Source organism: Nycticebus coucang, chromosome 18, assembly GCF_027406575.1.
Source record: "Nycticebus coucang isolate mNycCou1 chromosome 18, mNycCou1.pri, whole genome shotgun sequence".
Classification (NCBI taxonomy): Eukaryota; Metazoa; Chordata; class Mammalia; order Primates; family Lorisidae; genus Nycticebus; species Nycticebus coucang.
The window spans coordinates 53,652,733-53,666,852 of record NC_069797.1 but is presented as its reverse complement, the minus strand read 5'-3'; the positions used below and the strand labels follow the sequence as shown (position 1 = coordinate 53,666,852).

Below are 14,120 nucleotides of genomic sequence, written 5' to 3'. Positions count from 1 at the left end.
AGGGTCTCACTGGGTTGTTCAAGGTGGTCCAAGCTGGTCTCAAACTCTTGGCCTGAAGTGATCCTCCCGCTTTAGCCTCCCAAAGTGCTAGGATTACCCGTGTGAGCCACTATGGCCCGTTGCAATGCTTCTTTAACAAGGGATTCTGCATTTTCATTTTGTACTAGACCCCACAAATTATGTTGCCCGTCTTGTCTGCCTGTTGTTCCCTACACTCCTTTTGCCATTTCTGACCGCCAAAGCTTATCTGTGCAATCTCCTCCATCCAGAACCATCCTTCCCTACATAAACCCTCTTTTTGCAGTTTTTTCTTTAAGACTCAACTTAGATGTTGTCTTTGGGTCGCCTCCTGGACCCTTCCCACTCCTCTTCCCCTGTCCTGGTCGCCCAACACATAGCATTCTCAGCCATGTTTATAAGACAAACTGAATGAGAAGGCAAAGCGTGGCAAGTGCCACAAGAGACCTAAAAACTGCTACAATGGGTATAACGAGACAAGGAAGGCAGAAAGCCTTTTCAACAGCTCACAGAGCGGCACTAGGTTTGAACCCCGTCTGCAGACACGTTTATCTGCAGCGAGAGGGCTCTGTGTCCGCCCGAGGAAGAAGCTTCCCCGCCGAGCTCTCGGGCGCCACCTGCCGCGAGCGGGCCGCCGCTGCAGCCTTTTCCAGGCGCCCCCGCCCCTCCCCGGTCCTGAGCCCGCCTCGAGTCTCCCATTGGCTGTCCCTTGTTCTCCCGCCCCTCCCGGGCTCAGCCATTCGGAGGCTAGGGATGGGCGGGGCTTGCTGCGGGGGATGGAGCGTGTGCCCTGATTGGCTCTGCGGAAGACGGTGACGTGGCCGAAGGAGGCCCGTTTGTGCCTAAATCGAAGCTCTGCTACACCGGCACTGGATTGGTGGTAGAGCGAGGTGGCAAGGGGAGGCCGAGGTCTCCGGCCGGAAGCGGAAGTGAAGGCAAGATGCAGGTGTGGGGACAGGAGCTGGGGGAGTGGGAACCGGCGTAGGACCCCTGACCCGCGCCCTCGGCTATCCACCAGGCGCTTTCCTGCGGGTCGTTCTGGCCCTGAAGGGTGGCGGTTGGGACTGTGAAAGGAGAGCTCGAGTTGCGCGTCCCTTCCCCGCTCTCACACCCCTCTTCCCATCGTGTTTCCCGCCAGGACCATCAGCACGTGCCCATCGACATCCAGACCAGCAAGCTGCTCGGTAGGAGGGAGCGCCCTGCGGCTGGCTGTCGGGGGGAGGCCTGTTTTTTGCCCCCTGTTGCCAACAGCCAGGAGTTCTGATGCCTGAAAGCCCAGGTTGTGGTGCTGACCGCTCACCTTGTTCTATGTTCCCATCTGTGGCCAGACCTGCCTCGCTGAGAACTACTTAAACATTTGTAACACATGTTATCAAATCATATCATTCAGGGACGGGATAAATGCCTTTTTAAAGAAACAGTCAACAAAATGGCAGTTCTGAATTGGAGTCTGTCTGACTCAATGTTCATGCTTTTTACATTATGCCAGGAAAAATCTTTACTTCCTTTCTTTTTAAAGTGGTCCATCTCTCCTTGGTTTTTAGGAGAAAGAGGGACCTAGCAACCATTTGGAAACAAAGACCTTTTCGTGGCCAGGGCATGTCTGGGTTGTCTGTATCTGGTCTACATACCTCCTTCCCAGTTCAGAGCCAGAGAAGGGCCTCTTCATCTGACAATGCCAGGGCATTTGCATGGCTCCTGGCATTTTTAAATCCATATTAGATTCATTAATTTGATGCTACTCTTCCTTGAGATAGCATCTGTCAAATCACCTCAGCCCACTGCTTCTACTTCTGTGACATCTACAAAATTTTTCTTTCTGAAAACTTGAGAGAAATATGGCAAAAGAGTATAACTGATAGTATTGTGAGACCCCAGTGTTTGACCAGTTGGTAGAATCTGAATTTAGCACTATATGGGGGCATTTAGTCCTATTCAGTGGCCACTAGTGGAGCTTCTTTAGCTTCACTTTGTATTTGTCCCCAGTTTGTCAGCTCAGGTACAGTCTTGGTGTGTGAGCTTGTTCTTGGTCATGAAAATGACCATTAAAACAACAGTTTATTGAGGGTTTGCTCTGTACTTAGGCACTTGATATAAAAATGAAGATCACGGGCGGCGCCTGTGGCTCAAGGAGTAGGGCGCCGGTCCCATATGCCGGAGGTGGTGGGTTCAAACCCAGCCCCGGCCAAAAAAAAAAAAAAAATGAAGATCACTAAGACTTAGAGTCCTTATGTGTCGGATGCAATCAGCGCTCAGTGTTTTACATGTTTACCTGCATTCCCCATTCTACGATGTGTCCTCTGATCGCCATTTTACACGTGGAGAAACTGAGGCACAGAGGTAGAGAGACTCACCCAAGAAGCTTGGTAGTTAGAATCCACAACCATCTGACCACAAAGCCTGCTCTCTCCTACGGAGGAATGGTGCTTGGTACTCAACCCACAACTCCAGGCCCAAACTCCAAAAGGTCATTCCCACTGGTCTTCACATGTACAGCGTGTACTTCACTGTTAAGAATGTTATCTAGTCTCGGGCAGCGCCTGTGGCTCAGTGAGTAGGGCGCCGGCCCCATGTGCCGAGGGCGGAGGGTTCAAACCCAGCCCCGGCCAAACTGCAACAAAAAAATAGCCGGGCGTTGTGGCGGGCGCCTGTAGTCCCAGCTACTCGGGAGGCTGAGGCAAGAGAATCGCTTAAGCCCATGAGTTGGAGGTTGCTGTGAGCTGTGTGAGGCCACCGCACTCTACCGAGGGCCATAAAGTGAGACTCTGTCTCTACAAAAAAAAAAAGAGAGAAAAAAAAAAGAATGTTATCTAGTCTTTAGGATGCTGTAGGTACTTGGCATAACCATCTTGTATTTTCCATTGTGATGGTTAATCCTAGCCCTGAGGAAGTGGAAGTTGAGCAGCATCCTCTTACAATAAGAAAGATATAATTACCTACCGAAGCAAAAATATTATGGAGAATTTAGAATGGTCAAAAGTGGTGCTTTCATGCCAAGACCAATTTAAAGTTTTTCTTTATCCCTGGGATACAGGCAGTTGCTCTATAAAAATCACACTGCGGATAAAATGAGATTGTTAGAGTCTGTGTAGCCCCAGGCATCTTTTTGGGCCTCTTTTTCACATCTTCCCATGACCCTCATACCTTAACCAATATAAAGACAACTTTTAGACCAGTATCTCAGTGTATTTCACTGAATTAGTGTCGGAACTTTAGTTGTATGGATGAGAATGCTGAGATTTGGTGTTTCTCATGTAGACTGGCTGGTGGACAGAAGGCACTGCAACCTGAAATGGCAGAGTCTGGTGCTGACGATCCGGGAGAAGATCAATGCTGCCATCCAGGATATGCCAGAGAGTGAAGAGATAGCCCAGTTGCTCTCTGGGTCCTGTGAGTACTTTGGGGCTGTCACTGGAGTCCCCTCTTTCCTGGAGTAGTATGTACTAGCTGAGCTACTCCCTTATTTAGCTGCTAGGGGTGACCCTAGAGCAGTGGTTCTCAACCTGTGGGTCACCACCCACAGGAACTGTATTAAAGGGTCATGACATTAGGAAGGTTGAGAACCACTGACCTAGAGAGAGAGAGAAATATTTTCATTTGGGGTATAGATGCTGGTTTCTTTCAATGTGAAATGATGAAGGAAAGAGCTACATGCTAAAATTATTGGCAGTAGAGTATATCTAAGTCTGCTATCTACCATGGCCCCAGTCAGTGAGGAAGATATTGTAGTTCTGAAAGTCCTCACTCCCCTTTGTTTTCCAGACATTCACTACTTCCACTGCTTAAGAATTGTGGACCTTCTCAAAAGCACTGAGGCCTCCACAAAAAATATTTTTGGCCGGTACTCTTCACAGCGGATGAAGGCAAGTATGGGCCGAAGGCTGGTAATGTGCAGCTGGGGACACCCAGTCTGAGGGGTCAGAGCCTTTCCGGTCTCTCTAAAGATCCAGTGGAGATGCCTGCATAGAATATTTGCTGTGGGCAGTGCCTGTAGCTCAGTGGGTAGGGCTCTGGCCACATACACCGAGGCTGGCAGGTTCGAACCCAGCCTGGGCCAGCTAAAAACAACAGCAACAACAACAACAAAATAGCCGGGTGTTGCAGCGGGTGCCTGTAATCCCAACTACTTGGGAGTCTGAGGCAAGAGAATTGCTTAAGCCCAAGAGTTTAAGGTTGCTGTGAGCTGTGATGCCATGGCATTCTACCAAGGGCGACATAGTAAGACTCTGTCTCAATTAAAAAAAAAAAGAATATTTGCTGAACTTTCACTCTGTCTTTATAAGTTTATACCAAAAGTATATCCTACCCCTGGGCTTAAATTTTCAGACCTGCTGCTATGGAGATCAATTGCTTGGTTTGTGTGTGAAAGGCACTCTGAAAATAAAGTGGGTAGTCCAGCCAGTGTCACGAGTTGAAGGACAATAAGAAGTTTGTGTTTGGGGCGGCGCCTGTGGCTCAGTGAGTAGGGCGCCGGCCCCCTATGCCGAGGGTGGCGGGTTCAAACCCAGCCCCGGCCAAACTGCAACAAAAAAATAGCCGGGCGTTGTGGCGGGCGCCTGTAGTCCCAGCTGCTCGGGAGGCTGAGGCAGGAGAATTGCGTAAGCCCAAGAGTTAGAGGTTGCTGTGAGCCATGTGACGCCATGGCACTCTACCCGAGGGCGGTACAGTGAGACTCTGTCTCTACAAAAAAAAAAAAAACAGAAGTTTGTGTTTGGCTGGGCGCAGTAGCTCACACCTGTAATCCTAGCACTCTGGGAGGCAAAAGCGGGTGGATTGTCCTGAGCTCACAGGTTCAAGATGAGCCTGACCAAGAGTAAGACCCCCGTCTCTAAAAATAGCTGGGTGTCGTGGTGGGCGCCTGGAGTCCCAGCTACTTGGGAGGCTGAGGCAAGAGAATCACTTGAGCCCAAGAGATTGAGGTTGCTGTGAGCTTTGATGCCATTCTCTTCTAGGGTAACAAAGTGAGACTGTCTCAAAAAATAAAAGAAGTTTGTGTTTAATGTGATGTGAAGGCTAGGAGAGCGTCCCCTGTTTGGGGATTGAACTGGCCGTCAAGTGCTTTTTGGCTTACTTCCTCTTTCTGTTCTTACTCAGGATTGGCAGGAGATTGTAGCCTTGTATGAAAAGGACAATACCTACTTAGGTAAAGTGGCCCAAGCTGGAAGACCTGGCATCTATGGGGAAACCTACTCCCAGGGTTCTGTGATACCAGATTTATAAAAGGCATAGTCTGTCTGTGAGCAGAGGCTGGAGTATAGATGTTGCTTGTCTGTAGGAGGGAAAATCATTTCACCAGGGAGCTCGGGGAGGAGGCGGATCAGGCAGGTAGCAGGTATTTTCTGTACCTGGCCAAGCAGTTATATGTGGGTTCTCTTGGTGAGGGGGGTATGTGCTGCCCCCACCTCCTCCATACCTCATTCTATACTAGGCAGAAAGGGCAGAGATCATCCTGGGGGCCACATAGGTACCTAAGAGAGAGCCTCTGAAGGGCTGGTAGTAGTGTGGGTTGTGTTTCTGAATAGTTTTATTATTACTAGTAATAGCTAATATTTACTGAGCACCTATCAAATGTAAGAAATTGTGCTTGGTGTTTTATATGGCTTCTGTCGCAATAAATATCATTGGCACTATTTTACAGACGAGGGTTAGATTAGAGAGGTTAAATAACTTGTCTTAGGCTCCACCACTGGGAAGGGGAGGGGCTAGGAGGCTGACCTCACGCTCCTCACCAGCCCTGGAGAGTGTGTGTGTTTGGGTATAGTGGGGCATGCTCATTTTACATGTGTATGTCTTGGGCTGAGTTTCCTGGATGCTTCTCAGTGGAACTCGCTAGCCTCCTGGTTCGGAATGTCAACTATGAGATCCCCTCACTGAAGAAGCAGATTGCCAAGTGCCAGCAGCTGCAGCAAGAATACAGTCGCAAGGAGGAAGAGGGCCAGGCAGGGGCCGCTGAGATGCGGGAGCAGTTCTTCCACTCTTGCAAGCAGTATGGCATCACGGTGAGTGGGAGCGGGCTCCTGGCAGCGGGAGGGCGCCTGGCCTCTGTCTGTTTTCCTGGGCCTGAGCCCTCATCCGGCTGGGTTGGGCCCCCTCTTGGACTAGTCTTGCCTTTCTCTGGTTTTTGGATGTCTTCTTTAGTTTTCTGGACTCCACCTTCCACCTCTCATTTCTGTCTCAGCCCCCCTCGCCTACTCTCTCTAGGGAGACAATGTCCGAAGAGAACTGCTGGCCCTGGTGAAGGACCTGCCGAGTCAGCTGGCTGAGATTGGGGCCAAGGCTCAGTCTCTGGGGGAAGCCATCAACCTGTACCAGGCCTGTGTGGAGTTTGTGTGTGAAAGGTAAAGAGAACCTCAGCTTCTCTCGAGCAAGGGTATGGTTCACCTGTGTATCCTGGCTTGTCTCTCTTCTCCACTTATATCTTTCCCACATGACATTTGAGCTTTGCCCCCTTGAACTAGTGGGAGCCTTGCCCATTTGACCATATAGCCCAGGCTGCTGAAACCTGGTGTTGGCTTCATGAGTGGTCAGTAGAAGAATCAGTTACATGCTCTGTTGAAGCCCCACAGAGCAGGTATTGCCAATGCTGCGGTTTGTGCAGAAGCGGGGAAACTCAACAGTGTATGAGTGGAGGACAGGGACAGAACCCTCTGTGGTGGAGCGGCCGCATCTTGAGGAGCCTCCTGAGCAGGTGGAAGAAGATGCGGTAAGACAAGCCTCCTATGAGCACCTCCTGCCACAGGGGTAGGAGCTACTGCCTCACTCTCCCACAGGCAGCGCAGCTCCAGGACCTGGATTTGTAGTCCCAAAAGGAAAGAAGGGGAATTTTTTAGCCTTATAGATAGAAGGGCTCAGAAGGCCCTACTCCTGGGCAGTGCCTGTGGCTCAGTGGGTAGGGCGCTGGCCCCATATACTGAGGGTGGCGGGTTCAAACTTGGCCCTGGCTAAACTGCAACAACAAAAAAGTAACCGGGTGTTGTGGTGGGTGCCTACAGTCCCAGCTACTTGGGAGGCCGAGGCAAGAGAATTGCCTAAGCCCAGGAGTTGGAAGTTGCTGTGAGCTGTGTGACACCATGGCACTCTACCGAGGTGATAAAGTGAGACTCTGTCTCTACAAAAAAAAAAAAGGCCCTACTCCTTTATGTTTCCTTTTTTTTTTTTTTTTTTGCTAGAATCTTACTTTGTCACCCTCAGTAGAGTGCCTTAGCATCATAGCTCACAGCAACCTCCAACTCTTGGGCTCAAGTGATTCTCTTGCCTCAGCTTCCCAAGTAGCTGGGATGACAGGCACCCGCTACAAAGCCCAGATATTTTTAGAGACGGGGGTCTCACTCTGGCTCAGGCTGATCTTGAACCTATGAGCTCAGGCAGTCCACCTGACTCGGCCTCCCAGAGTGCTAGGATTACGGGTGTGTACCACCACGCCCAGCCCCTGGCTATTTTATTTATTTATTTATTTATTTTTTTTTTTTTTGAGACAGGGTCTTGCTCTGGTTCAGGCTGGTCTCGAACTCCTGAGCTCAGACAATCCACCCGCCTCAGTCTCTTAGAGTGCTAGGATTATAGGCATGAGCCACCACACCCAGTCCCTTTCTTTTTCTTTTTTTTTTTTTTTTTCAGTCCCTTTATTTTTCTGAATGTAGGCTAGTGCTCAGCAAGTTGGTTTGCTTTGAGCTAAGAACCCTCCATTGCATGAGCTCTCAGAAAATGGGCTTTCTTTGAGGTACCTTGCAAGCTATTGCATTTGAACAGCATGTTCCCTATAGAAGCAGCTGAGGCCTGTGGGAAGGTAGCCATCCCTTTATTTTAACTACCTTCTGCAAGCTAACATTCTTTTCCCCTTCTAGATTGATTGGGGCGACTTCAGGCTGGAAGCAGTTTCTGAGGGGACTAACCCTGGCATCTCTGCCACGGCTACTGGAATTGACTGGGGCATATCCCTGGAATCAGACTCAAAGGTTAGTAGGGTGCCTTCTCAGTCTATCTCTCTATGATCCCTACTTTAACCATAACAAAAGGGTCATTTGAGTCTTTAAAGGTATCACTTAAAGTTCATATCTCTAAGATGAGGTGTAGTCCAAGGAAGGCAGAATTTCAAAAGTGACAAATCAGAGTTTTAACCTGGTGTTTGGGCCAAGGTGTGAGGTTATAGGCAGGTGGTAACTCTCCAAAGTAGGGGTAGCAACATAAACTGGTCTACACTGCCATATTTGCCATCTACGTCAGGGCTGCAAGTCCTTAATGCAACTGGACTGTGCATTGAAGTCATCAATGGCTCCTTGGCTCAGGAAAATTCTCCCAACATTGCTGGGTTCTTTGCTCTCCTTTCAGGACCCTGGGGCTGATGGGATAGACTGGGGAGACAGTGCAGCTGCTCTGCAGATCACAGTGTTGGAAGCAGGGACCCAGGGTAAGTGCAGCCCTGGTGAAAGTGCCATGCGCCAGGGTCCCCATGTCTCTAGAAACAAAAAATGCACTGCTGTGATGGGGCTTCTCATATAAACTCTTGGGCTGAGAGATCATGTTGCTTCACCCTCCCAAGTACAGGTGCCTACCACAACGCCTGGCTAGCTTTACTATTTTTAGTAGAGATGGGGTTCTCACTCTTGCTCAGGCTGGTCTCTAACTCCTAAGCTCAGGCAGTCCTCCTGCCTTGGCCTCCCAAAGAGATAGGATTACAGAGGATTACATGCCCTTGTTAACCACTGGGCCTGCCTGTTTCCAGGAATCTTGATGAGGATGTGAGGGGAGGGGGACTGAGAGAAGTTCTTAAAATTAATTCTAGAAACTCAACTTTAAATTAGAGACCCAACTTTTTAGAGAGCTATTCTAGGGTTGCGGTTCCAGGGGAGTGGGTGGACCCTGGAGTCTGACCTGGCCCCATTCCCATCTGCATAGATGGTATAGCCACATCTGAGCCACTAGAGGGCAGTGCAGGATGAAACTTCATCTCCCGCTGCCCGCCAGAGCAGAGAGCAGCCTTCTGCTTCCCTGAACCCAGCTCTGCTGGGGGTGGGGGTGGGGGGTTGGAATTTAGAGCCTAATTAAAGCTGAGTCACCTTGGAAAGGGTAACCTTCCGCCTTGGCTGGGACAGGAAGAAGGTTGGCTTTAGGGCAGCAAGTCTGTGTCCATATTAATCCACCAGGGCTTCTGAAACTTGAGGGTCTTTTTCTTCTCTGGTTCTCAGATCCTTTATCACTTCTCTGTCTCTCTTCCTGGCAGCTCCAGAAGGTGTAGCAAGGGGCCCAGATGCTCTGACACTTCTTGAATACCCTGAGACCCGGAATCAGTTCATTGATGAGCTCATGGAGGTACTGTCATCTCAGAGATATAGGGGGTGGCCTGGCACCAAGATAGGCAGCCTCACTGCAGATGCCTGACCTGACCCTGTTTGTGTGAAGGGTGCTGAGTGCTTTCCATGGCCTGGAGCAGGAGCCTCACCTATTAGGACAACCCTCATTCATTCAGCTAATATTTATCAAGCACCCCTAAGGACCTGATACTGTCTTAGCCACCAGGAATTGAGAAGTGAACAAGACAGTTAAAGTCCTTGACCTCATGGAGCTTATGTTCTAGTGAGGAAGGCAGATGAGAACGGAGATAAATAAGTAAAATACGTAGTATATTAGATGGTACTAAATGCCATGGAGAAAAAGAAAGACGGGGAGGGAGACAAGGGTTGTTGGAAAGGGCTGTGGTTTTTGTATCTGGTGTTCAGGGAAGGCCTCACTGAGAAGGGGACCTGTAATCAAGATGGTGTATGGTGCAGAGAGAGCCATACATATGTCTGCCAGGAGGGCTTCCCAGGCAGAGACAGCAACTGCAGAGGCTGTGGGATGGGAGCGAGCCTTGTGTGTCTGCCTGACAAGGAGGCTGGTGTGGCTGAGGAGAGGAAGCTGGCAGGGAGTAGAAGAGGAGCTTAGAAGCAGAGTGTGAAGTTTGATTTGACTGTGAACAGACTGAGAAACTGGTGGAGCCACATTGATCTTATTTGTGTTTAAGTACGATCCCTGGGTTAAGGTGTTAAGCAGCTCAGTGTAAGGAGCCAGTGTTCTCAGACCCTCATTGTGGGATTGGGGCGATGAAGGCCTGTCTGTTAATCTATAGGTCTCTTGCCTTCCCAGTAGCCTGCTGGTTGGGGAAGAGTTTTTTTTTTTTTTCTTTTTTTGAGACAGAGCTCACTATATCGCCCCGGGTAGAGTGCCGTGGTGTCATTCATCACAGCAACCTCAAACTCTTAGGTTTAAGTGATTCTCTTACTTCAGCCTCCCAAGTAGCTGGGACTACAGGTGCCCACCACAACGCCCGGCTATTTTTTGGTTGCAGTTGTCATTGTTTTTTTGTTTGTTAGTTTTTGTTTGTTTTTTTGAGACAGTGCCTCAAGCTGTCACCCTGGGTAGAGTGCCGTGGCATCACAGCACACAGCAACCTTCAACTCCTGGGCTCAAGCGATTCTCCTACCTCTGCCTCCCAAGTAGCTGGGACTACAGGCGCCTGCCACAATGCCCGGCTATTATTATTATTTTTGTTGTTGTTGTAGCAATCGTTGTTTGGTGGGCCTGGGCTGGATTCAAACCCACCATTTCAGGTGTATGTGGCTGGCACCTTAGCCATGTGAGCCACAGGTGCCAAGCCGTCATTGTTGTTTGGCAGGCCCTCCAGGCTGGATTTGAAGCCACCAGCTTCAGTGTATATGGCTGGCACCCTAGCCACTGAGCACAGGTGCCAAGCCTGGGGAAGAGTTTCTTGAAAGTTCTCAGTTCTCACCTAGTTCTCTCCTCTGTCTGCCCAGAGAGGATCCTCTCAGCTTCAAGGAGAGAGAAGGATAAAGGTATCAAATTTTGATGGCAGGGGGCGGCACCTGTGGCTCAGTGAGTAGGGCGCTGGCCAGCCCCATATACCAAGGGTGGCGGGTTCAAACCCGGCCCCAGCCAAACTGCAACAAAAAAATAGCTGGGCGTTCTGGCGGGTGTCTGTTGTCCTAGCTACTCGGGAGGCTGAGGCAAGAGAGTTGGAGGTTGCTGTGAGCTGTGATGCCACAGCACTCTACCAAGGGTTACACAGTGAGACTCTATCTCAAAAAAAAAAAAAAAAAAAAAAATTTTTTTTTTGATGGCAGAATAAGATTGATGCAAGATGTGTGGCTGGTTCTCATATTATTTTCAGTCTTTTCTTAATTCAGGGCTTCTCAAACATGGATTCGTAGTTGTTGAATCTCATTCCTTCCGAGGAGAGAAAATAAATGCTTTTACTGGACAGTTAGAACCCTTTTAGTCTCCATCTTCTCAGTTATCTGATCCACAGCATGGGGAGGAACACTGACATACAGAGCTAGGCAGGCCTGATGCATGAACAGGGGACAAAGAGCCATGGCAGAGGTATCCTCATGTTGAGTTGTTGAGTTTCTGGCAGTAAAAGGGGAAATCACTACCCCTTCTCACTCAGAGTTTGGCCCTCACATCTCACTCTTGCCTAGCATTTTGAGCAGTCTGAGGACTTAGCTTCTGAGTTCTGGTCTCAGTTTGAAACAATTCCTCTTCTATCCTCAGCTCGAGATCTTCTTGTCTCAGAGAGCAGTAGAGATGAGTGAGGAGGCAGATATCCTATCCGTGAGCCAGTTCCAGCTGGCTCCAGCCATTCTGCAGGGCCAGACTAAAGAGAAGATGGTTACCATGGTGTCAGTGCTGCAGGATCTGATTGGCCAGCTCACCAATCTTCGAATGCAACACCTGTTTATGATCCTGGCCTCACCGAGGTCTGGCTTGCCCCCTGATGCGAGACTTTGCCATGTTGAGCAGCTCTATTTTCTTGTATCCTTCCTCTTCTTCCTTGACCCTTTGGGCCTTATCCCTACTTCCTAGGTATCTCCTTCTGCTGGGGATAGGGATTCTTGTGGGACAAGATGAGGTGGTTCAATGTATGCAGGCAGAATCTGCTTCCTAAGTAGGACAGGGGAACTGGGAGTGGGTATTTCTTGAAAGAAAAGGATTTAAGGATGGGAGGTGAGAGGTCAATTAGGGGTTTGGTTTCCCAAACCTTGCCTTTCCCAACTGTTGAATGGTGCTGCTCAGGGTGCATGGCTACCCCACACCCTCACCTGAGTGCCCTGCACAGGTATGTGGACCGAGTCACTGAGTTCCTGCAGCAAAAGCTGAAGCAGTCCCAGCTGCTGGCTCTGAAGAAAGCACTGATGGTGCAGAAGCAGCAGGAAGCACTTCAGGAGCAGGCGGCTCTGGAGCCCAAGCTGGACCTGCTCCTGGAGAAAACCAAGGAACTGCAGAAGTTGGTGAGACAGGAAAGGGAAACTGCCTGGGGAGGGGAGCCCAGTTTCTGCAGAACAAGGCCCTGTGCTTCTCAGTTTCTGCCCACTTGGTATTGCTATCTTTCAGATTGAAGCTGACATCTCCAAGAGGTATAGCGGGCGCCCTGTGAACCTTATGGGAACCTCCCTGTGACATCCTCCATGTTCCTGCCTGCCTTTCTCAGCCTTCAGGATGAGGTGGGACGGTCAGGGCCAATGTACTGGGGGCTTTTCCAGCAAGAAACCAAGCAGACTAGAGGACAGAAAACCACAGAAAGGAACCATCACTTGAAAGATGCTCTGTGTTCTCTACAAGAGGCTGTCTTGATTGGCCCTGTGACCCGTCTGCCTGAAACTATAGCTTGTCTTTCTAGTTAGTCTAATCTAATGGACTTAATAAAAGACAAAGACTCTTTCACTACCGAGTTACTTGTAATGTTCCTCTGAGCCTAGAGTTGAGGCTCTGCACCTGTTTTCATGGGGTTCTGATCCAAGTGGGCTTCCCAGGCCTTCAGCCTCTTTTGGTGATAAGGTGTACCCACATCCACAAATTGTTTAGCAAGGGGCTCTGGGATGGTTGATCAGCTAGGCTCTTTCTCTCTTAGTCAAGCCTAGATTGCCCCACTTAGGCCAGAAGCCCAAGGCAGGCAGTTAGGTGGTAGCCTTGTTGGAACCAGGAAAGCCGTATTTTCTTTTTAATCACAGCTTACCTCCAGCCAGAGGGAAAAAGCAGTTTGGGGAGGAAGGGTCTGATAAACAAGGTGGAGACAAGAGCTGTCACCTTCACTGGCTGCCTGTCCACTTCCTGCCCATAACTGCTTGCTCTGTGATCGGATGGAGCCCACCCCAGGATAGCAGTCTTCTCCCAAGCCACCTACCCATCCCCATTTCCCAAGAAGGGTAGGGGTTGAGGGTGGCCAGCAATTCGATTTTAATTTCATAGCAGAGCAGTTGATTCATGGCTCTTTGTCGCTGGCGTTGACTCCCGTAATGACTTTCCATCAAAATGAAAAGTGGAGTGACACCACTCATTATTCCTGCTGCTTGTTATCTCAGTTCTGGGGAGGGCCGCCCCCTCCCTGCTGCCTTTCAGCCGTCCTGGACAGTGAGTGATGGCCCCTATTAATCACCAACCCCGCGGACTCCGGCGGACACACGCTATCCAAAGGAGAGAGAGATAAGGCAGCATGAACTGCTCGGAGCCGCTCCTATCAATTAATGTCAACCTGCCGCTTCCCCCCAATCTTTGCCTGGCCACCACCTTTTCAGGGATAGGGGGTTGAAATAACAAGTCCAGGAATTGAAAAAGGAAAAATACTGGTATTGAATGTGGAGGTAAAACTGTCCTTAGACTAGAAGGGCATAAAGGAGCCTGAGTGGACTGTGTTCTGTCCCTAGCTCTGTGGAGGCTCTTGGCCTAAGGAGCTGTCTGCTGTCTTTGGTCCCTTCCCTCTGGGAGAAGCCTGCTACCTCCTGCCCCACCTGTTCAGCTGCTGGCTCCATCAGCCGTCTGGCCAGCCTCTTGCTGTAGCCATCAGCTCATTGAGCCATGCTACCCATGCCCGCTCTAATGTCCCTTGCCCAATCGCCAGCTGTTCCACAGACTCTGTTGCTTACAGGAATGGAGCTTTAAGGAGAAGTCGTGTGGATCAGATGACTGTGGCAGGCTGGGTTCAGCCCTCTGAGCTCTTGTTCTGCTCTTGCAGACAAGAGCCTGCCCTGCCCCACCTGGGGTCAGTACAGGGAAGTCATACTCACTGAGGTTTGGCCATTTTCGCAGGAAGGGAAGTGGGTTTAGACAGG

The 14,120-nt window shown here is 49.9% G+C and overlaps 1 protein-coding gene across 2 annotated transcripts; it reads left to right on the top strand.

Annotated features, from left to right (window-relative positions):
* The first annotated feature begins 812 nt into the window (after positions 1-812).
* Positions 813-12,738, top strand: CDK5RAP3 (CDK5 regulatory subunit associated protein 3). 2 transcript variants are annotated; one of them, XM_053567825.1, is made up of 14 exons: positions 813-964; positions 1,157-1,202; positions 3,277-3,408; positions 3,781-3,881; positions 5,113-5,161; positions 5,839-6,017; positions 6,220-6,356; positions 6,577-6,721; positions 7,863-7,973; positions 8,347-8,425; positions 9,239-9,327; positions 11,566-11,771; positions 12,131-12,302; positions 12,406-12,738. In XM_053567825.1, the coding sequence occupies exons 1-14, from the start codon at positions 959-961 to the stop codon at positions 12,469-12,471; spliced, it is 1,518 nt and encodes a 505-aa protein (XP_053423800.1). In that variant the 5' UTR covers positions 813-958; the 3' UTR covers positions 12,472-12,738. The 2 variants fall into 2 exon arrangements, with proteins under 2 accessions (XP_053423800.1, XP_053423801.1); XM_053567826.1 differs by lacking the exon at positions 12,406-12,738 and having other exon boundaries at positions 846-964; positions 11,566-11,877; positions 12,131-12,261.
* Positions 12,739-14,120: the final 1,382 nt, after the last annotated feature.

Excerpts from the sequence above, each read along its gene's own strand:
- CDK5RAP3 (XM_053567825.1), top strand. Across the intron at positions 3,409-3,780 it reads CCAGTTGCTCTCTGGGTCCT|ACATTCACTACTTCCACTGC; the intron begins GTGAGTACTTTG and ends TTTGTTTTCCAG. Across the intron at positions 5,162-5,838 it reads AAAGGACAATACCTACTTAG|TGGAACTCGCTAGCCTCCTG; the intron begins GTAAAGTGGCCC and ends GATGCTTCTCAG.